The 22944-nt window shown below is 40.5% G+C and overlaps 1 protein-coding gene across 4 annotated transcripts in view; it reads left to right on the forward strand.

Annotated features, from left to right (window-relative positions):
* The window catches only part of ARHGAP10 (Rho GTPase activating protein 10), a 335394-nt gene that overhangs the window by 121046 nt on the left and 191404 nt on the right, over window positions 1-22944 (forward strand). For 3 of the 4 annotated variants that reach the window (XM_007999938.3, XM_073017667.1, XM_007999944.3), the window contains 4 exons: window positions 5507-5608; window positions 12793-12903; window positions 14639-14743; window positions 22467-22596. In XM_007999938.3, the coding sequence (XP_007998129.1) occupies window positions 5507-5608; window positions 12793-12903; window positions 14639-14743; window positions 22467-22596 (448 nt within the window). The remainder of the gene's footprint in view (window positions 1-5506; window positions 5609-12792; window positions 12904-14638; window positions 14744-22466; window positions 22597-22944) is intronic. The other variant, XM_073017668.1, reaches the window with a different exon arrangement.

A 22944-nucleotide genomic window follows, 5' to 3' on the forward strand; every position in this document is an offset into this window, starting at 1 on the left:
AAATTTTGAAGATTTCATGTACATTTATCACTTCCCCAGTCAATACTCTTGTGATTTCCTATGCCTGTCTTTAATATCTTAATCCCATCATCTTTGTAAGCTGAGGATGTATGTTGCCTCTGGACCCTGTGATGATTGTGTTAACTGCACAAATTGTTTAAACAGTATGAAATCTGGGCGCCTTGAAAAAAGAACAGGATAACAGTGATGTTCAGGGAACAAGGGAGATAACCATTAGGTCTGGCTGTCTGAGAGCCGGGTGGAACAGAGCCATATTTCTCTTCTTTCAAAAGCAAATAGAAATATCACTGAATTGTTTTTCTCAGCAAGGAACATCCCTGAGAAAGAGAATGCATTCCTATGGGGAGGTCTCTAAAATGGCTGCTCTGGGGATGTCTGTCTTTTACAGTTGTAGATAAGGGATGAAATAAGTCCTGGTCTCCCATAGCACTCCCAGGCCTATTAGGACAAGGAAATTCCCTCTTAATAAATTTTGGTCAGGCTGGTTGTCTGCTCTCAAACCCTGTCTCCTGATGTTATCAATGACAGTGCATGCCCGAAACTTCATTAGCAATTTTAATTTTGCCCTGGTCCTGTGATCTTTCCCTGTCCCCATTTGCCTTGTGATATTTTATTGCCTTGTGAAGCAATAAAATGATCTCTGTGACCCACACCCTATTCATACACTCCGTCCGCTTTGAAAATCACTAATAAAAATTTGCTGGTTTTGTGGCTTGGAGGGGGGCATCATGGAACCTGCCAACATGTGATGTCTCCCCCGGACACCTAGCTTTAAAATTTCTCTCTTTTGTACTCTTTCCCTTTATTTCTTAGACCAGCCGACACTTAGGGAAAATAGAAAAGGACTCACGTTGAATTATCGGGGGGTGGGTTCCCGCGATAACCACAACACTTTTAATATTAAATATTGAAATAAATGTGAACTATACATATATTTAAGAAAGATTAATAAAAACAAGGTAATCATTTACTCACTTATTTCTGTTCAGGGTCATAGGTGTTTGGAGCCCATCCCAGCAGCTCAGAGTGCAGGGTGGACACCAGCCTTGGACAGGGCATGATCCCACACTCACTCACACGGTACTATTTAGACATACCAGTGAATTGACCTAAGAGATGTGGGAGGAAATAGTAGATACCCAGAGAGAACCCACACAGGCTTGGGAGAATGTGCGGACTCCACACGGACAGTGGCCCTGGCCACGAATCGGTTTTTATTTTTCCCTTATTAATCTAATAATGAAATGAGGCTATTCAAGGACCTGCCATATTTAAGTTTATCTCTAGACGAGTCCAACAGTAAACATTATTTAATTTTATAGTTTGAAAATAAGCCTTTTCCATCTCTTCATCCTAAACAACTGGAAAATGTAGAAAATTCAAAAAAAGTCATCTAGTAACAAAAAAATTCTTTCCTCTTCTAAAGCAAAATAATCTAGTACCCTACAGAAAAATGGGGCAATTCACAATTACGTTTAAACTTTTATGAATTCTTTGTGTTCTTTATCCACCTTTCAGTGGAAGCATTAATGTGTTTTTTGCAAAAAAAAAAACTGCTTAATGAAGGATATATTTTGTGTTACGAATGTTTCCCTATGTTCTTACATATTGGTTGTAATCCTCCCCCTTTTGCTGTGTGCCCTTTGCTTGATTATTGTGATGTTTTTTTTTTTTTTTTTTTTTTTACAAGTTCTTATAGCTTCTTCCATTTTTTTTTTGCTTAGATCCTTCTCTGTTCTGAGATTTGTTGGAAATATTCTCTATGGCTTCATTGTTTACTTGTGACTCTTTCAATCCATCTGGAATTAATTTTGATATGAGATGAGGTTCTCTGTCTGCTTCACAGTAGTTAAACAGTCATGCTAGCACCAATAGTTGAATCGTCTCTTCCTTTTTTTAACCCAGTGATTTGTAATGACAAATTTCTATAGTTTTTACCTCAAGATCTGGTTATTTGAATTGTGGTTCTTAGGTTCTTCTCTTCTACCATTTATACAATGTATATCTTTTTTGACCCATAATGCTGTTTTAAGTAGTAGCTCTACTTTTAAAAAAAGTTTTGCATATGCAATTTTATAACAGATTAGAAAGCTGACTTCTACCATATTCAACTTATAAATTTAGTTTGGCTTCCTCGTGTTGTTACAATTAAAAAAAAAATGTGTTGCCACCATAGAGATCATTGGATTTTTCAGCAGTTCCAGAGAAATCAGAAGACACGGCCAACGTACTGGGTCTGTGTTCTCACAAGGCAAAAATGTTCTGGCTCTGAGTAATGGCTGCCTTCTTCTCTGGAGTGGACGAGGACTTTGGGGTTTTCATTGCCTACCACTCCTGATTGCATTTCTCTCCCAGCCTGTTTCACTCATTAGATTACTGCCTGGCCCAGACTCATTTCAGCTTTTGTAATGTCTAATTTATAAGAAAAGTTTTCATATTGTATTTAACTTGATCCTTGTTGGAACTTTTTGGATTATGCTATTACATTTATATATATATTTTTTCTATAATGCAGTATTGGTGGGGGGGAAAAAACTCCATTTTTTATTGACTGTTACTTGAATAGTTTCCTTTGAAATTTGTATTATTTCAGCACAAGAAATCATATGAGCCCAAAGAAACAATAATACTCTCTAATGACATTAAGAACAAATGCAGGAAGAAATGATTACCTGCATTTTAAGATTCCAAAGCAAACACAGCAGCATTTGTATAATACCATACCATATATGGACAAAGATATTTCTGTTCTAAGCTTGGTGGGTGTGATGTTGTTGCTGTTTCTTGGCTAAATTCTTTCTTCATAAAGGCTTGATGTCTCCTTTTTCTTTCATTCCCAACTTTACCGGCATGTTGATTTTCATAGCTTTCTTTTGCTCGGTGTGCTGGGTGTTTTGACTGCTGATTACCATGTCACCCCTTCCTCGTCCCCTTTCTATGATTCAGATTAAATCAAATGAGGTGGTAAAAATGTTTTCCATGTCCCTGGTAAGTTCTAGTCTGCAGTGATAGTGCTTCTTAGCATGTGACCTTGCTTTGCAGCAGTCTTGTGGGCAAATGCAGGGCCCTGACTTCCATTGGTCTTTTGTTTAAATCTGAGAAACAGATGCTCAGAGAATGTTTGTTACAAAGTCACAGAGTAATGAGTGGCTAGGACTGCAGCTTGGTCTTCTGACACCAAATTCAGTGTGTACTTCACAACATCAGCTTTTTAAAATAGTGGACATTTTTAGGTAATGGGCATCTGTTTGTTTCAGTTTATTTTCTGTTAGTTGTTAAAATAGTGGAAGAGCATAATGAAAAGCAGAAAAGAGAATAATCAATACCTTGGACTTAAAAAATTGTCAATAAAAAAAACCTAAAGCATAAAGAAAAATAAAGTCTTCTGGTCCTGTGTATCAACAAAAGTGACTATTAAGTAAAAGAGGTTAAAATAAAACTTCCTCCTTTTTTTTGGTTCCATTTCTACACATGGGTGAACCATAGGATCACAGAATTGTAGGTTGGGATCTAAGAATGAGACAGACAGTTAAGGAAAAGTCCCTGATCTTTTTTTTTTCTTTGGTAAGAAAACTTAGGTTCTGTGTTGTCAGATTTTTTTTTTTTTTTAAGTTGTGCAGCTAGTTGGTAATTAACCTTGGAGTAGAAAAGGGAAGAAACCTCAGTTTCTGAGTCTCTCCTCCTCCATCAGTGTGGGGGAATTAATTGAGGGTTTTTAGATGACCTGACAGGGGACATAATGCCCTGGGTTTCCAGAAGAACAGTGCGTGGTCCCATGTGGTTAAAAAAAAAAAACAACCAAAAGATAAATAAAAGAAGTAGAGAATGAACATGCTTTGTTTAATCTCTTTGCCTAACAGGAAAGAAATCATACAAGAAAAGGCTAAAACTTTTGCTTTGGAAAATACAAATTGGAAAATTAGGGAAGAGAATGTTCCTTTTTTAGGAGGTGTGGAGAGTTAGGGAGAATTTGAAATTAATGGAAACATTTTGACAGCATGAGGACATGGTGTGCTCTCCTTGATACTCAAGAATGTTTATTAAAAATCTATCAAGTTGGCTGGCAGCTTTAGGGGAGACAGCCCGTCTTCTCTGCATTTATAAATGTGTGTACTTGTTTTCTCAAAAAGCTTCTATAGCAAATGGAATGCAAGTATGTCCTAATTCTAGACAGTACCTAAGAAATGTTTGTGATTTTAACCAAAGGGTGAGTACTAGTATGTCAGTATTATTTTAGGCCCCGTTGACGTATTTGTACGTATTTTAAATAGTGTTACAGAGATCACTGGAAAGGTTTGGGAAAGTAGATGACATTTCTGGTCAGAGAATCTTACTGCTATACAGGTTGATCAAACTGCCTCTGAAATCCGATATGCTCCAAAATTTGAAATGACATTACAAGTGGAAAATTCCACACCTGGCCTCTTGGTCTCTGATGGTTCAGTGTACATAAGCTTTGTTTCATGTACAAAATTATTAAAAATATTGTATAAAATTACCTTCAGGGTATGTGTGATGGGTGGATACAAAACAGAAATGAATTTCATGTTTAGACTTAGGCCCCATCCCCAAGATACCTCTCTTGATATACACAGATATTCCAAAATTCAAAAATATCCAAAAATCTGTACCACTTCTGGTTCTAAGCATTTCAGAGAAGGGATACTTAACCTGTATTCATACTGGACCATTACGGAAGATCTTTCCCGAGATGTTTTTTTTCCAACCCTGATTATGTATTATGATTTTTTGAAAATCTGGAGTAAAATGTATTGATTGATTGATTGATTGAGACAGAGTCTCACCCTGTTGCCCAGGCTGGAGTGCAATGGTGTGATCTCTGCTCACTGTAACCTCCGCCTCTGCGGTTCAAGTGATTCTCGCGCCTCAGCCTCCTGAGTAGCTGGGATTACAGGTGTGCGCCACCACACCCTGCTAATTTTTGTATTTTTAGTAGAGACGGGATTTCACCACGATAGCTGGCTGGTCTTGAACTCCTGACCTCAGGTGATCCACCCACCTTGGTTGGCCTCTCAAAGTGCTGAGATTATAGGTGTGAGCCACCGGTCTATTATTCCATTTTAAACGAATTCCACGTCTGTGCCAAAATCTGGAGCAAGTTTGCTTTTTTAAGCTTTATGTTATTTTTCTTATGTATTCTGTTTCATTTGGTTGGTGAGGGGCGAGTAGCATGGAATTAATTCTTACTACTGCTAAGTATGAAGAACTGAAAAATAACATAGGCTTGGAAAAAAGTCCATTAAAGGAAGAAATAAAAGTATCTCTTCTGTCCTAATGCTGTCTTGATGATTAAGCAGTAGGCTTGGTACTGATATGTTTTTTTAGATAGCTTTGTCACATTCAGAGTGGTGCTTTGTTCTATTTTCAGATATTTTTCATAATTTGAGCGTCCCAGTGGATTAACTATGTGTGTCCTTTCGTTTCTGTTTAACCATGGGATTTTTTTTTTTTTTTTTTTTTGTAGGAAGAAAAAAAGAAGTTTGACAAAGAGACAGAAAAGAATTATAGTCTAATTGATAAACATTTGAATTTATCAGCAAAAAAGAAAGACTCACATTTACAAGAGGTATAATTTTTTATTTTTCTGTTAAGTTTTCAAAATTTAATAAGCAATACATGTCTTTTAAAAATGTGCTTTACTGTTGATAACTTTTCATCTGGCATTATATGGAGATAACAAAAAGTGAACAGATAGTGTCATAAATTAAGAAAAAAGTCCTTGTGAAACAAGACAAAATAATACGTCTTATAGCAATTAATGAGGTATGGATTTGTAGTAGTAAAATTTTTGTTTCTGAGTATTATTTTACAGGAACATAACTTTAAACCAGCATTAGTGAAGAACAGATATATTATTTGCAGGAATAGATCAATTAATTGGCTTTCAGGAGTTCTTGAAGAAATGAATTGAATTTAATAAGCTCATATGCCATTATGCATTTATGTGAAGGCAGCATTAATCTTATGTAATGCTGAGGATTCAGGAAATTAGCTTCGATGGAAAGGGAGCATCTGTTTTACTTGTATTAATAGACTCATTTATTTTGGAGGCAGCCATATATAAGCAGGAAGGAATTTATATTTTATTTTTCATTTTCTCGTTGTTTATTTCTAAATACCCTGCCATTTGTTTCACTCACACACTTGGATGGAAACTCAGTTGTTTACAATTCAAAACATAATGCTTTTATTAAAAATAATGCTGTTTGCCATTGTTAGTATTTTGTCTGATCCCACAAAATTGTATTTTTTCCCTTGTTTTTTAACACATAAGGAATCTGGGCATTATGTACTACTGTCATAAACACTTGCTAAAGTATTATCAAAATGACACAGTATTAAGTCTTGTGTAAACCTGGATTATATTTAAATGTCAACTATTTAGTTACACACTCTGTGTGTATGGTTGGTTCGACATCCACATGTGACTTTTTCTTTTGTCTCTCGAATGCCTTTGACATTTGGATGGCACTTGACAGTTCATAAAAGAAAAAGGAGCTTTTACACCACTTCATCCTTACTGCTTTTACTTTGGGTAGGGCCCTGTTCTCTACTTGTTGCATATTATTGTGTGCTCCCTCATCTCCTGCCCTCTGTCAATTTTGAGATGATAGCTGCAGCTTTTACAGACCTCCTTTATGCTAGCAGTTCTCTACCTCTGCTCTCACCTCCATTTTCAGGTATCCTAAAAAAGATTTTCATTCCCCAAGTAAATTTCCAAATCCACTTCACTTTCTCATTAGGTATGTCATTTTAAACTTTTCTTAGGCAACATCTTTGGAGTCACCTTGACCCTTTCTCTTACGCCTCCCATCTAGTCCATCAGTATGTCATCTTTAGTTCCAGAATATAATCTGAGTGTATCCACTTCTCATGACTCGCTCTTCTCCAAACCCTCCTAATGGTTTCTCCAGAGGCCCCAGGACCCACAGGATGCTGTGTGTTCTGCACCCAACCCAGCTGGGGTCAGCATAGTATATACTGAGGGCCGTGGCATTTGTTTTCCTTCTGCTTGGTGTGTTTTCAACATGCATCCATGTGTCTCAAACCTTCAAATACTCTTCCAAATACCCTCCACTCAGAGGTCAGTTTATTAAAAGTTTTTCCTGACCTTCTTATTTAGAATGTCCCCTTTACTCTGCTTTATATTTTTTTCATATTCCTTTTTTTTTGAGTTGGAGTTTCACTCTTGTCGTCCAGGCTGGAGTGCAATGGTGAGATCTTGGCTCACTGCAACCTCCGCCTCCTAGGTTCAAGCGATTCTCCTGCCACTATCTCCTGAGTAGCTCGGATTACAGGCGCCCACCACCACGCCCGGCTAATTTTTTGTATTTTTAGTAGAGACAGAGTTTCATTATGTTGGCCAGGCTGGTCTAGAACTCCTGACCTCAGGCGATCCACCTGCCTTGGCCTCCCCAAGTGCTGGAATTACAGGCATGAGCCACAGGGTTCAGCCTATTTTTTTTTCATGGTCTTATAACCGTTTTGACATACTGTTCATTTATTACGTGGCTTCTTCCACTAGAATGTAAGCTCCTTGAAGGCAACAACATTGTCTTATTCAGTGTTCTATCTTCAGTGCCTAGAACAGTACCTCTTAGGGAGTAGGTACTTAATGTATAGTTATTGAATGAACAAGTGTGGAGATGCTTATACAGTGAGCTGGGGCTCCAGTAATTTATCAGTCCCAAAGATAATTCACCTCCAGAAACATGAAGAGATCCTAAAGATGAATAATTTGTTTCATTTAAATTACATACACTTTTTTTATCTTGCTCTGTTTGCTCTTTACAAACTTATGTGCTCACACTGAAACAGCCTTCTATTTTAAGTGTAAAGCCCTTAATAGGGGGTATGATTTTTGAAGGGGAAAATGTTAGGTTTGGATATTCATTACTTTTGGCAGTGGTTAATGCAATGCTAATTTTCAGTGAATTGAGATGCTCAGGAGATTGTAAAAGTTGCAGAGAATGATACTGAACAAAGGCTTAGAAACGTACATAATTCATTCTCTCCTCTTGTTTCAATTGAAAATAACAGGAGATGGCCGGGTGTGGTGGCTTATGCCTGTAATCCCAGCACATTGGGAAGCCGAGGCAGGTGGATCACAAGGTCAGGAGACGGAGACCATCCTGGCTAACACAGTGAAACCTTGTCTCTACTAAAAATACAAAAAAATAGCCGGGTGTGGTGGCGGGCGCCTGGAGTCCCAGCTGCTCGGGAGGCTGATGCAGGAGAATGGTGTGAACCCGGGAGGCGGAGCTTGCAGTGAGCTGAGATCGCGCCACTGCACTCCAGCCTGGGTGACAGAGTGAGACTCCATCTCAAAAAATGAATAGAGTAGAGTAGAATAGAATAGAATAGAATAGAATAGAATAATCAGGAGAGAATTGTGGCATGCACCATGCTGGCTATTTTGGCAGTTCTCTGAGGCCTTGCTACTATACCTTTATGTTTTTTGGGCATAATAGCTTCTATGTCCATCCACACCCCTACATTCTACTTAACAGTTGTACAGTAACAGGTATTGGATATTTGAGAAAATTCCATTTCTATTTTTGAAGTCTATTTTTTCTTCCTAAGTAGCCAAATGATAATATTTCAGTGTAATAATAATCTACTTGAGAAGCAGATTCCCTGAATAACTTTGTGTGAGACTTGTCTACTTTCTTACATATATTTACAGCTGGAAAGACTAGAAATTAGTTGATAATCAAAGCGAAATTGTGTATTTGTTAAAAACTAGTGATTTGCTTGGAGTTGTAAAATGTATAGTGATTGCCTTTTAGATTCATTTTTAAAGGTCAGGCTGAAGGAAATCATTTTATGACCCTAGTTACAACTTGGACGTCCATGGCATTCTTGTAAGAGAGGGCTCTTGTCATGGGATCTTTAGGGTGCAGAAACCTTTGTGGCTGGTGATGCGTTTGCCTGAGTTTTGCTCTGGCCCGCTGGGCTTGTTCTGCCAGCTCTTCTCCGCAGGCTGTGCTGGGCTTGTGCTACTGGCCTGGATCTCATGCCTGCCAAAGGCGAGTCAGGCATGGAGTGGCGAGGGGTTCGTGAGTGAGTTCAGGGTCTGGCCACTGTGTGCAGCCAGGCATGCCGACCGTGGTGGGGCAGGCAGCTCCAGGCATAGGCACCGGCTCCGTGCAAGGCTGTGGCTAGACCGGGCATACTGCAGGTCGCTTCCATTGTGGGCACGGTGGCGCCTGGAAACTTGAGACACCAGGAACCACAGAGCCCCAAACAGGGTGTCACAGCCCTGGCTCAGGGAGCCCCTAGGTCTGGGCTCCCTGAAGGACCACAGTTCTTCTCTCCTTCTCATTGCCCACAGTGTAGCGAGCAGGGGAGGGGGAGGTTCACCCCTGTTTGTGTTACAGCTCTTTCAGTCTGGCCATTCCTTGGGTCCCAAGTTCTTATCCCACATCCAAGAGGAATGAGGTATGCAGACAGTTGCAGGGGTGAGCAAGGTAGAGGGGAACTTCTTTGAGCAACAGGACAGTTCTCAGGAGACCTGAAGTGAGTAGCCCTTTTCTGCAGGCAGGTCATCATAATGAGTGTCCAGCTCTCAGTGGAGGGGAGACCTCTAGTGTGTAGCTCCTTTCTACAAGCAGGTCATCCTGACTAGTGGAGGAGACCCCCGGGGGTTGCTTCTTCCAACAGTTGGTAGTCCCCATGCCTTTCTGAGTCTGTTTGAGGGCAGGGTTTTTCTGGGCTCAGAAGGGAGGAAGTGTGCTGACTGGTCCATGTGCAGCCATGGGTGGGCCTGGAAAAAGCACCGTAAGTTTTCATTCCCGTCTGCAGACTCCACCCAGAACTGGCAGCCCAGCGGCTCCCAGGCTTCAGGCCATCCTGGCTTAAAGGTGGGGTTTCACCAGGGACCTCTCCCTTCCCACCTAGGAACCTGTCTGTCTCCTGCAGCTGTCAACATGTCATCTATGGCACCCAAAGTATTTGCGCCAAGAGAAGCCTATAGGCCTCTGTCGAGCTGCTGTCAGCTCCCTGGCCTCCCTCCTGTGCTTGTTGGCATCCAAAGTCCAGAGTGGGCCGAGCTGGAGGTTGGGGGTACTGGGGGCGCTGCCCTGTCAGCACCACCCTAGTGCACACATACCCGGCCGGGTGGCAACAGTACCTGGGCTTGGCTACAACTTTGCTCCACACTGGATCAGGTGCTGGGAGCGAGGAGAAGCCAGAGAGCGGGAGCAGGCACTTCTCGAGTCTGCTAGCGGGGCAGTGGGCCTTCCCCGGCCCCCAAGAGCGTGGGGATGCCCTGGCCCAGAGCTGTGGCTGTGTGGCGGCAGCTGTGTCTGGGAACATGGGGCTCCTGCCCTGACGACTCCATAGAAGTTGGGACTCCTGCCTGTTTCTGGACCCCGCGGGCACCATGGAGTGCGCAGCCCTGGCCACACTTTGCCCTCTGCAGCTGGTGTCCCCACAGCGGCTGCTCCAGACTGTCCGCTGCTGCCATCATTGCCACTGATCCCAGGGATTATGGTGAGTTAATTGTGGAGCATGTAGCACAACAGTTCTGGATTTTCAGAACATTAAGGGGGTGGTGATAGAGGTTGACGGGTAATGCAAGGGTCATTACAGTAGCAAGAACAACTAGGAGAGAGAATTTGCTAAACGATAAAATCAGATTGATAAATCTGATGCTGGTATAAATTTCTTCAAGGGCCTTTCCAGTAATAACAAATGAGGAAACCATCCTTCTTATGTCTTTATTTTGTTAAATACTCAACAAAATTACTGTGTTTTTGCTGGGAGATGTGCCAACTAACTGCTGATGGCTGAACTATCAAACTCTGGTTATTGGAGGCACAAAAATATGATTCAGAGGAGTGTTAAGTAGAAATTCTCTTTTTAGCTTAGTAATATATATTAAAGTATTTGCTGAAATGTTTTTTATTACGTTTTGAAATGTGTTGTTTCAAATGTATTACATGCTTTTCAAAAACACATTTTTGGTTATAAAATATATGAATAAAATTTCAATAAAATGTGTGATTTGATTGTAAAGTATATGGCTCAGTAGTATTAAGTACATTCACATTGTTTTGCAACTATCACCACCATGCATCTCCAGGGCTTTTTCAGAAATCTTCCCAGACTGCACCTCTGTACCTGTTAACATTAACTCTCCATTCTCCCCTGCTCCAGCCCCTGGCAGCCATCATTCTGCTTTCGGTTTCTATGAATTCCACTACTCTAGGTGTCTCATATGAGTGGGATCATATAGTATCTGTCCCTTTGTGACTGGTTTATTTCTCTTAGCCTGATGTCCTCAAGGTTCATCCATGTCGCAGCATATGTCAGAATTTCCTTCCTCTCTAAGGCTGAATAATATTCTGTTATACATATGGATCGGCTACATTTTATTTACTCATCTGTCTGTCCATCCATCCATCCATCCATGGGCATTTGGGTCCCTTTCCCCCCTGCTGCTATGAACAGGGGTGTACACATATCTGTTCCTCTGCTTTTAGTTCTTTCAGGTATATGCCCAGCTGTAGAATTGCTGGGTCATGTGGTAATACTATTTTGAATTTGAGGGAAAAATTTATTTTAATTTTTTGTTGGGAGTTGTGCCTGTTAACTGCTGGTAGCTGAACTATTGAATTCTGGTCAGTGAAGGCACAAAAATGCGATTTTGAGGAGTGTTAGGTAGAAATTTTCAGTTTAGCTTAGTGACACATTATATTTCAATATTATTTTACTTAAAGCACTGTTTTTTGCAGTGCTTGTACCGTCTTGCATTCCCACTAATGATGCACAGGGATTGCAGTTTCTTGACGTCCTCACCAACACCACTACTTTTCTTTTTTGGATAGTAGCCACCCTAGTGGGTGTGAGGTGGCATCTCATTGTGAGTTTGATTTACATCCTAATGATGAGCGATGTTGAGTGTCTTTTCATGTGCTTATTGGCCTTTTGTATATCCTCCCTGGAGAAATGCCCAGATAAATATTTTTAAGAGTAAAATTAGCTAAGTTAGGAAAAATATCACATGATGCCTAGTAAGAATGGTTTCTTGGACGTGAGTTCTCTCTCCACTATTCTCTGTGGAGTCATGCTCTTCTTCTAGTTCCTTTCTAGTTAGACAAGCTAAGCTGCAAGCTTTTTTTGGAATAGCCTCCTGACCAGCTGGTACCCGCTTCCCTCCCAGGGCATGAGACGTTGTGAGGGCTGCAGATAGGCGTCCAGCCCTGGCCCGCCTTTGAGAGCTGGGTTCTTGAGATGCTGCCATGGCTGGCTCCTCCTCACCTGCCGCCATCACTCCCTGAGTGCTGAGGTGCTGGGCTCTTTCTCAGGCAGACTTTGTTCTTAAAGGATTTGTTCATAGAAATGTTTGTGGATTGTGATTGCATGTGGTTCAGCCTTGGGGCATCAGTTGTGGTTGGGGTGAATTTTTCATGAAGAGAAACCTCTTTGATCTTCAGTTCTTGCAGGTCAACCTCAACATACAGAGTAGGAGTCACAAACTTTTTCTGCAAAGAAACGGATAGTAAATATTTTAGACTTTTGTGGACCATAAAGTTCCTGTTGCACCTGCTCAATTTTGCTGTTGCAGCAGGAAAGTAGCTGCAGAGGATACCTAAATGAATGGTTGTGCCTGTGTTGCAATACTTCATTTACAAAATCAGGCAGCACAACGTATTTTGGCCCATGGACTACGGTGTGATGACCTCTGATGTAGAGTTTCACTTTTCACCATCTCCAGTTTGCCTAACCTCTGTGATTCTAACATAGGCAGATATCCAAGTGGAGCAGAACCGGCAACACTTCTATGAACTGTCTCTCGAGTATGTGTGTAAGCTGCAGGAAATCCAAGAACGAAAGAAGTTTGAGTTTGTGGAACCTGTGAGTATTATTGCCAAGTTGTTTGCTGGTGAATTTTTGCAATATAAGATAAGTATTTATCTTCCTAGGTCTGATTTTTGGTTTATAGTTATTAGAGGCCATAGTGCATAAACATGAAAGAGACATATTGAAAAGGGCAAACACAGCCATGAATTCAAGGAATTGCCTCTAAATCAGTGTTTCTCAACTGTATTTGCACTGCAACACGTAATATTCCCATTGCTACATTATCTCAAGGAAAGCAAACAAGTGCAGTTTCTGCTACCTTAGCCTATAGCTCTATCTTTAAAAAATGTCTCTGAAATAATTTATAGTAGAATGAGTGAACATGGGTTGTTTATACCAGTTCAAACTTTGGTCCTTTAAACAATTGTTTGTAACATAACTTCGAACACAACTCACAATGCTTATGGCAATCTAAGTTTAGAAGCAGGATGTGGAACATTTGAGACAATTTTATGAGTTACTCTGACATTTCTTTTTAGTTACTTTAGAAACACATGATCTTTGTTTGTGATTATATAGATGTTTTCTAGTAGCTTCAGTTTATTTATGAAGATACATGCACATAAATATATATGACATAATGTAAAGGATATTTCATGTGGATTTCAGCAAAACACGAACTCATTTTCAGGATTCATTTTAATTTTAATATCAACTTGTTGAATGGTTTCTTTTTCCTAAACAGCTTTATTAAGATAACATTCACACGCTACACAATTTACCCATAGTGTGTATGGTTTATAGAAACAAGAATAACCAAGTAATGATTAAAAATGAGCATTTGTGGAGCTATGGTTTAGTTGCAACGATAGTCATTAACCTAAACCAGTAAAGTAAACCTCCTCAAAAGCTTTCTTTTTATGTGAAGTAACAGTAATGGCCTACTTTTATTGGGCATTTATAATGCTCATTTGCTGTTCAAGTCATTGTTCTAAGTGTTGTACTGAACTCACTAGTCCACACTATTACTCAATGAGGAGATAAGGAAATAGAAGTAGAGAAAGGTTGAATAATTTGCCCAAGGTCCCTTAACAAGTCATGGCTGATGTTGGGAATGGAGCCTGCTGGGCATTTGGTGTCACAGCCCCAGATTCCTAACCACCCACGGTGTGGCATTTGGAAGAAAATGAATCTCAACATTTCCTTAACTCTCTCCCCAAATCACTTCTCTTCACTTTAGATTTATTGACTCACATGTGGAGCAGAGGCAACAGCTCTCTAATTAGAGACAGGTTGGGAGTTGGTAGAAAACTAAAGGTTTAATTACGGGTTTGGGGCTGCCCCTGGCAAGTCATGGAATATCTTTGTCAACAAAACACAGGGGTTGCACTCTGTTGGATGTGGCTGGGGAGAGTCTGGAGCTCTTCGATTCTGTGATTTTACTTTCTTATAGATTGTATCAACCTATAGTGATAAGACTTCAATTACAAATACTGGAATTCTCCTGACTAAAGAGGACAAATGGATGACTTTATAATTCAATTTTTCCTACAGAACATGCCATACAAGCTGCCTAATGACTGTGATATTTAAGGGAAAAAAGCATCATTTTCTATAAAGACCAATTAATAGTGTACTTGGGTTTACTTGAATATTATTGACTTCCCTTTAATCACTTTATTTCAGTGGAATAACAGTGAGGTGGCGGGGGGAACACTTGGTTGTTTATATGATTCTTTTTTCTCCTGAGTTGTTTTGTGCTAATACCTCTTTTCTTCCTGTGTCTTAGATGCTGTCATTTTTTCAGGGGATGTTTACCTTCTATCATCAGGGCCATGAACTTGCCAAAGACTTCAATCACTACAAAATGGAACTACAGATCAACATTCAGAATGTAAGGAAATGAAAGCTTTCTTTATAAAAAGATGTTTGAAAAGTGTATTTTTCATTTGTTTGTTGTATGAAAAGCCTTAAATGAAGACAACGCTGATCTGTTGGTACTGAGAAACTGAGGGTATGATGCCATCTGCTGGTCAACTCTTGGTGTGACGAACTGCTCTACAGTTGGTTGAGGCTTGGGAAATTCTGCCACCTGGCGGCTTTTCCTGCAGTTTCTGGGTCAATTCTAAGGATAAGCTTTGTTACCTTAACTCTAAGTCAGCTATTTTTGCAACAGACAAAAGAGCACTCCACTTTAAGGCACTGAATTTATAATGCACTACATTTCTTCTCCTTTAACTGGGTATCTTGATTTTTGTTCCCAGATAAGCTTATCGTTTGAGTGGAATTTCTTCCCTACATTTTATGCATATTTGCTAATGCATTGGTGTTCACAGTTGCTATTGGTCTTGATTATTTTCCTTTGGAAAATGTGTGCTTTCTGCCAAGTCTTGGATGAAGAGATTCAGGAGAATGGTATTAAGCAGCACACTATATGTCATTTTGATCAGGTGGTGGATGTTTTTCCTCTCAACACTAGTTGATGCTGGAGGCATCCTCATTGACAAGCTGGTCAGGGGATGTTGAGTGTAATTGGAGGTCTTGTTAGGAATGTCGTGAGATAGCTTTGTAACCGACTCACAGCACATAATGAAAGACACACAGGTAGATGGATGGGAAGCTGCGGTTGTTGCCTGCTCTTCATTTCTTTCACAATTAGAAGTTGAGAGTGGGCTGGGAGCAGTGGTTCATACCTGTAATCCCAGCACTTTGGGAGACCAAGGCTGGTGGATCACGAGGTCCAGATATCGAGACCATCCTGGCCAACATGGTGAAACCCCGTCTCCGCTAAAAATTAGCTGGGCGTGGTGGAGTGCGCCTGTAATCCCAGCTACTTGGGAGGCTGAGGCAGGAGAATTGCTTGAACCCAGGAGGCGGAGGTTGCAGTGAGCTGAGATTGTGCAGTGTACTCCAGCCTGTGCGACAGAGCGAGAATCTGTCTTAAAAAAAAAAAAGTTGAGGGTGAATACCTTTTGTGTAAATTTTGTTTCTAACTTTTTTTTTTTTTAAATGTACAGTTCCCTATACTTGGGAGTGTAGGTGATAAAACCTCTTATTTTTATAATTTATGTGCCAACTTCTATTTGAGGATTGTTAGGACATTCACCTGGGCTAATGATAGAGTCCTGGCATAGATTCTTTTTCTGCTGCTGTGGTCTCACAATTTGTGAAAACAGTTATAAAATATGTGGTATGACTATAATGTGACAAAACTTAAAAATCCAAAATGGGTATGTGTGGATTCATTCTAGTTACCCCAGAATTGTCCCTGCAGGTAGTAGAATATTGAGTTTAATGATGTTGAGTTTTTTTTGTTTTGTTTTGTTTTTTTTGAGACAGGGTCTCACTCTGTTGTTGAGGCTGAAGTGCAGTGGCACAACCACTGCTCACTGCAGCCTCAACCTCCTAGGCTCGAGTAATCCTCCTGCCTCAGCCTCCTGAGTAGCTGGGACTGCCGGTGCATGCCAGCACACCCAGCTAATTTTTTTTTCTTTTTTTTTTGGTAGAGATGGCATCCCACTGTGTTGCCCAGGCTGCTCTCAAACTTCAGGGTTCAAGTGATCCTCTTTCGTCAGCCTCCCAAGATCCTGGCATTACATGGGTGAGCCACTATGCCTGGCCGATGTTGAGATTATTCAGAATATTTTGCAGGCAGCAGAAAACAGTTATGTAAAAAGAACACTAGTTTACATAAGTGATCCCCAACTTTTTTGGCACCAGGGACCAGTTTTAAGGAAGACGATTCTTCTATAGACGGAATGGAGGTAGGGGAAGATAGGGTATGGTTTCGTGATGAAACTTCCACCTCAGGTCATCAGGCATTAGATTCTCATAAGGAGTGCACAATCTAGATCCTTTGCGTGCGCAGTTCACAATAGGGTTTGTGCTCCTGTGAGAATCTAATGCCACCGCTGATCTGACAGAAGGTGGACTCAGGCGGTTATGCTCACCTGCCGCTCACCTCCTGCCGTGTGACCCGATTTCTAACAGGCCATGGACCAGTACCGGTTGGCAGCCTGAGGGTTGGGGACCCCTTCCTGAGATTATAACTCCTGTTTTCCCCTCCCCTTACTGGCTGTATAATTTGTGGAAATTCACCTTTTCTGTCTGGACCTCATCTGTCAAGTGCAGGACTGGCCAGAATGAGAACCTTCAGGCAGGACTGTATATACAACTTCCAGAATCAAGGTAAAATGAAGAAAATAGTGCCCCTTATTTAGAGATAATGAAGAGTTTCAGATCAGAGGTATTTGATCATTAAACCAAGCAGAAGCTTGTGAATGCGTAGGTGAATGCCCTTTGAAGCCAGCGCTCTGCCTCAGGCTCTGGGGTGAGCTGTGGGGAAACGTGAGTCTTTTGGGATGTTCAGTGAAACTCCTTGCACAGCTCATTTATTTGTGGAAGTGTGTTTATAACACACCTGTGGGGAAGGCGGGGGTGTGTTTACCTTATATAAACCAAAAAAACTTTCAGAGGCATTAAATATTTAGATGGTAATGAGCAATATTCAGTCTTGAAATCTTCGGAGCAAACTTTGAAGCTAAGCTGTCATTTGAAATGTTTCACAAAATGACCTGGTTGGAATCCTTAATATATTCAGAACTTACACAATTGACAACAGTATTCATTTTCTGTAGAGAAATGGGGAAATGACAGTTTATTGGAAAAAAGCCTTTTTTTGTATTGTCTCGCACTTAAGGACGTGTGGTCATCAGTACATCGCCCTACATTTTCAATCTTTTTTCTAAATATTCCTGTCTTGATTTTATTTGGCTGTTTCTTAATAAACACTCTTGCAACTCAGAGTTTCTCTCGGCCTCACCTTCAGTATTGAGAACGCGTGATCTAGGTGGCGTCTCTGCTCTTCAAAATGTTAATTTTTAGCTATTTTTTTTTTTTTTTTTAAATCAGAAACACCAGCACTTTTGAAACGCGGGTCACTCATTCTGTATCATCTGCTATACCTCATTGACACTGTAATTTGCTCATTTCTTGGCCATTCATCTCATTCCTTGATGTCAGTTTTTTATTATAATAAAGACAAAATGCTGGGTATATAAAACAACATATTGTTGAAAAAAGTCCCAGTTGTGGTTTTTGTGTGTGTGTGTGTGTGTGTTGCATTTATTTGTTTGTTTGAGACGGAGTCTCGCTGGAGTCACCCAGGCTGGAGTGCAGCGGCCCTATCTCAGCTCACTGCAAACTCCGCCTCCCGGGTTCATGCCATTTTCCTGCCTCAGTTTCCCGAATAGCTGGGACTACAGGCACTTGCCACCATGCCCGGCTAATTTTTTTGTATTTTTTGGTAGAGACGGGGATTCACTGTGTTAGCCAGGATGGTCTCCTGACCTCGTGATCCACCTGCCTCAGAATCCTAAAGTGTTGGGATTACTGGCATGAGCCAACTGCATCCAGCTACATATATGTATTTTAGGAAACATAATCAAATGTTAACTGCCTCTGCATTATAACATCATAAATATTTTGATCATCTTTTTAGTATTTAATTTTAGTAAAAAAGCAAAACTTTTATAATCAGAAAAAGGTAAAAGTTATTTAAAAGTGAAAACCTATTTTTCCCCATTTGATAATACCTATTGTATCGTAAAAGTGCCTAGACTTTTTTTTTTTTTTTGGAGAAATTGAGTCTTCATTTTCTGTAATCTAGAGTGATAAATGGAAATCAAGAAAGTAGCAAGATGGCTTTTAGGAAATGGGTTTTCCAGAAGAATGGAAATTGCCTCAAATTTAAAGAATATTTTAAGGAACTAATTTTGAACTTTTGTGATTTCTGTCTCCCGAAGAATGTGGGGAAGAGACTAGAATAGAATTCTTCCTGGAAGGAAATACAGTGTGCAGAATTTTAGGATTCTTAAAGAGTCCCTAGGAGATAACAAGAATGGGTAGGAAGTATTTAAGAACTTGGGCAAAATATTTTTGTCGCAATGTTCTAAGGAAAGTAGAATACCAAAACTACAGACTTGTGTGTGTGTGTGTTTTTAAAAGAGATTAGAAATGATCACATCAAAATATAACAGCAGTTACCTGAGGGGGGCTTATGGTTAGCTTTAGTCTTATCCCTTTTCTTTTTGCCCCCCAAATGGGACTATTTGTGTCTATCTCTCTGTTTTACGGTGATATGGATTAGTTTTTGTAATCAGAAAAGAAGTTTTTTAAAGATGTTTTCTCATTCAATCAGATTTAAAATACTAAAATAAAAAGGCTTAATATAAAGCTAGTTTATTTGGAAATATTTAATTCCTAAAGCATGTAAAGAAAACAAGGCAGCAATGATCTTTTATTGGATAGATGGATAGCATTAGTGTCCTGCCATATAGGTTATTGTGAGGATTAAAGAACCATGTAAATGCGCAAATGTTACCTATTGTAGTGTTTGGGGTCTAACATTATTGTAATTAGAAGATGCCTTCATATGTGCTTGGAGCTTATAATTGGAAATTGCAAGGTTTTAGCCATTCTACTGATTTTATGCAAAATTTTCAGTGCGTAACTTACCTAAAAATGGTACCATTAAAAAATAGTGGCTGGGGATGGTGGCTCACGCCTATAATCCCAGCACTTTGGGACGTTGAGGCAGGAGGATCACTTGAGCCCCAGAGTTCAGGACCAGCCTGGGCAACATAGCGCGACCCTGTCTCCACAAAAGTAGAGAAGAATTAGCTGGAGGTGGTGGTGCATGTGAGTAGTCCCTGTACTCGGGAGGCTGAGGTGGGAGGATCATTTGAGCCTGGGAGGTTGAGGCTGCAGTGAACCGTGATTGTGCCACTGTACTCCAGCCTGAGCAACAGAGTGAGACCTGTTCTCAAGAGAAAAAAAAAAAAGCCTTCCATTCCCAGTGCAGACTAAAAGCCTCTGAGGAAGTCGGGTGGTGAGGGAGGGGGGTACCTCGTGGAGGTGTCTGCAGCAGGGATGGTGGAGTGAGTGGTGATGAGACAGAGGTGGCTGCCGGGGCGTTTGGGAGATTGCTTGTGCTGAGCAGAGATGTTAAGTGAGCACATAAGCAGACATCTTGAGAATGAGAACCAGGCTTCTTACCGCCTGGGAGGAAATTCACAAATTTGGAAGGAGAGAGACTGGAAAGAAACCTGAAGAACTGGAGTAGAATTAGATTTCTTGGTAGGAAGTCATGGATTTTCAAATATATAGGTAGATATAGAAGTAGTGATTGTGTGTTTGTATAAACACACATGCTCTGTGTAGACAGTTGACCCTTGAACAACGTCGGGGTTAGCACCTCTGCGCTGTTGGGTGTCTGCATATAACTTTTGACTTCCCCCAAACTTGACTACTAATCGCCTACTGTTGATCAGAGAAGCCTTACCCATAACAGCAATAGTTGATTACCACATATTTTGTCTGTTCTATGTATGATATACTGTGTTCTTACAATGAAGTAAGCTAGAGAAAAGAAAATGTTACTGCAAAAATCATAAGGAAGAGAAAATATACTTACTATTCATTAAGTGGAAGTGGATCCTCATAAAGGCCTTCGTGTGTTTTCATAATGAGTAGACTGAGGAGGAAGAGTTGCTGTCGCAGGAGTTGTAGATGGGGAGGAAAATCGATGTATTAGTAGATCCACAAAGTTCAAGCCTGTGTTAAGGCTCAACTGTATAAAGATCTGTTTCCTAAATCTGTCTGCTGAGAAGACTTAGAAGCAATGATACTTCCTTAGCTGTGAGCACACTGTGCCCAGATCTTGGTTTCCAAATACTAAATACTCTCCACTAAAAAGAACAAGAGCTCCTTTCGAGGACTGGGGCAGGGAAAGTGTAAGATGAGCCTAGGGTACCTTATTGGACCAGAAAGTAAGGACCTGGTCGAAAATGAGGGGGACCAGTCAAAAGACAGAAGCCAGCTCGAAGGGACTCCTGCTGCTCAAATCTAGGGCAATTTGAGCATGAACATAAATAATAGGATTATTGGCTTAAATACAAGTGTGTGTACATGCTCTCACCTGTGATAGCATCCATACATGTATGGCATACACATATATGCATATGTGTAAATATATTATACACACACGGCGAGAAGTGAGGTTTGGAAGGAATCTCAGCAAAATGACCAAGGAGGGGAGTAAAATCAGGGTGAAATTAGTACAAAGATGGGGATAAGGGCCAGGGATGGTGGCTCATGCTTATAATCCCAACAGTGTGGGAGGCTGAAGCGGATAGATTGCTTAAGCCCAGGAGTTCGAGACCAGCCTGGACCCCATATGGAGACCCCCATCTCTACAAAACAACAACAACAACAACAACAACAACAAAAACCACACACACAAAAATTAAGCCTGGCGTGGTGGTGTGCGCCTGTAGTCCCAGCTCCTCTGGAGACTGAGATGAGAGGATGGCTTGAGTTCAGGAGGTTGAGGCTGCAGTGAGGTATGATTGTGCCACTGTACTCTGGCCTGGGAGACAGAGTGAGACCCTGTCTTTAAAAAAAAAAAAAAAAAAAAAAAAAAATGGGGATAAGAAAACCTGGAGAAATGGAAGGAGAGAGGGAACCTAGTCATCAACAACTGAGTTCTACTTGCTTTCCAGGCTTATACTTTCTTACAGGACATAAGCTGATTTTTCTCACAGCTTAGTTTTGTGTTTAAAAGAAAACACACCTCTGCAGACAGGTTTTCCCTTTTACAATCTACATTTATCAGAAGACTCTCCATCCCTTGACAAAAAAGATGTGCCATTCTACCGTTTTCCCACGCTTAGGACCCTTGGCAACCCCTTTTATTGTAGAGAGGAAAGAGGAGGAATTTCAATAATAATTTTCTGTCTCAGTTCCTCCACAGTTTCACATCAGCAGTTTTTTGGTATTAATACAATTATTTTTGAGTCTGGATGAAAGAAGTGTCCAGGAACACGGTGGTGCCGACTCATCACAATTGCCTTGGTAATAATTCTGTCACTTCACCTTGCATATACGTTTTCAGTGTAGCCGTTTGACAGATATTGGCACACCACATCTCCTGCGTTTCAAAAATGTGATTTGTCTCTTCAGATATCAAAGACATTATTTGTGTAGGTGAGATGTTTTTCCCCCTTCCGTCTTCAGGGAAGAAATGTCATTTTCAAGTGCAATTGCCATGACCTGGAAAAACTGACACTTGTATTTATTAGTTTTCAAAGAAGAATTAAACTTTTTCAGATTCTGAGTATTTACAGACTGCTAATGTAACAGTAACAAATCAGATTGATTGAGTCAGATTGGTTGTTGCAAAGGAAATACTTCTCAGGTAGGTATATTAAGACCTACTTATGTTTTAAACCTAAAATTTAGTAGTGTGAGACCTGAAGGCAGGAGTTTTTTATGCTGAATAATAAAATTATTCATGGTGTTAGAAAGCCTCCAAAGTAAGTAACCTGTAGTAACCCTGGCATATACTCCTCTGGTAGCTATTTTACCACTATTTTTTTTTTTCTTTGCATGTTAATCTCAGTAAGGAGGTACACTGGAAGGAATGGGGATATTTTGATAAATTTATAAAAAAGTTATTTAGAGTTAAAAAAATGTAATTACGGTTATCCAGAGACTTTAAAATGTGCACGAGAAAACTCAGAACTTAACATTGTTGTGTGTTTTTTAATCCATTTCAGACACGGAATCGATTTGAAGGAACAAGGTCAGAAGTGGAAGAGCTTATGAACAAAATCAGACAGAATCCCAAGGACCACAAACGAGCAAGTCAGTTTACAGCAGAAGGCTACCTGTATGTCCAGGAAAAAAGTAAGAGGCCCTCCAGCAGTGGCTGCGTGACTGCTTACAAATGCAGATTATTGAGAACTCTGCTGTTCTTGCCATTACTGTGACATTCGGGGCATTTTTTCCTACCCCTTTCTCTGCCTGCTTCTATCGCCTAGTGGGTGTATATTGCATATTTAGGAGAAACACATTCCAGCCCTGGAGAGAGGGGTACAGTGAGCTTAGGAGTGGCTGTGAGCACCGTGTTCTTCCGACACCCCACTCACTTCTGTTTCACGCTGTGTGCGCCCCAGGAACATGCTTGTAAGGTGGTCAGAATTTGGTGTAAGGCTGAAAATGAGCCAGAGTTACGAGGGTATTTTGTTTTTTCTC

The sequence above is a fragment of the Chlorocebus sabaeus genome, chromosome 7, assembly GCF_047675955.1.
Source record: "Chlorocebus sabaeus isolate Y175 chromosome 7, mChlSab1.0.hap1, whole genome shotgun sequence".
Lineage (NCBI taxonomy): Eukaryota > Metazoa > Chordata > Mammalia > Primates > Cercopithecidae > Chlorocebus > Chlorocebus sabaeus.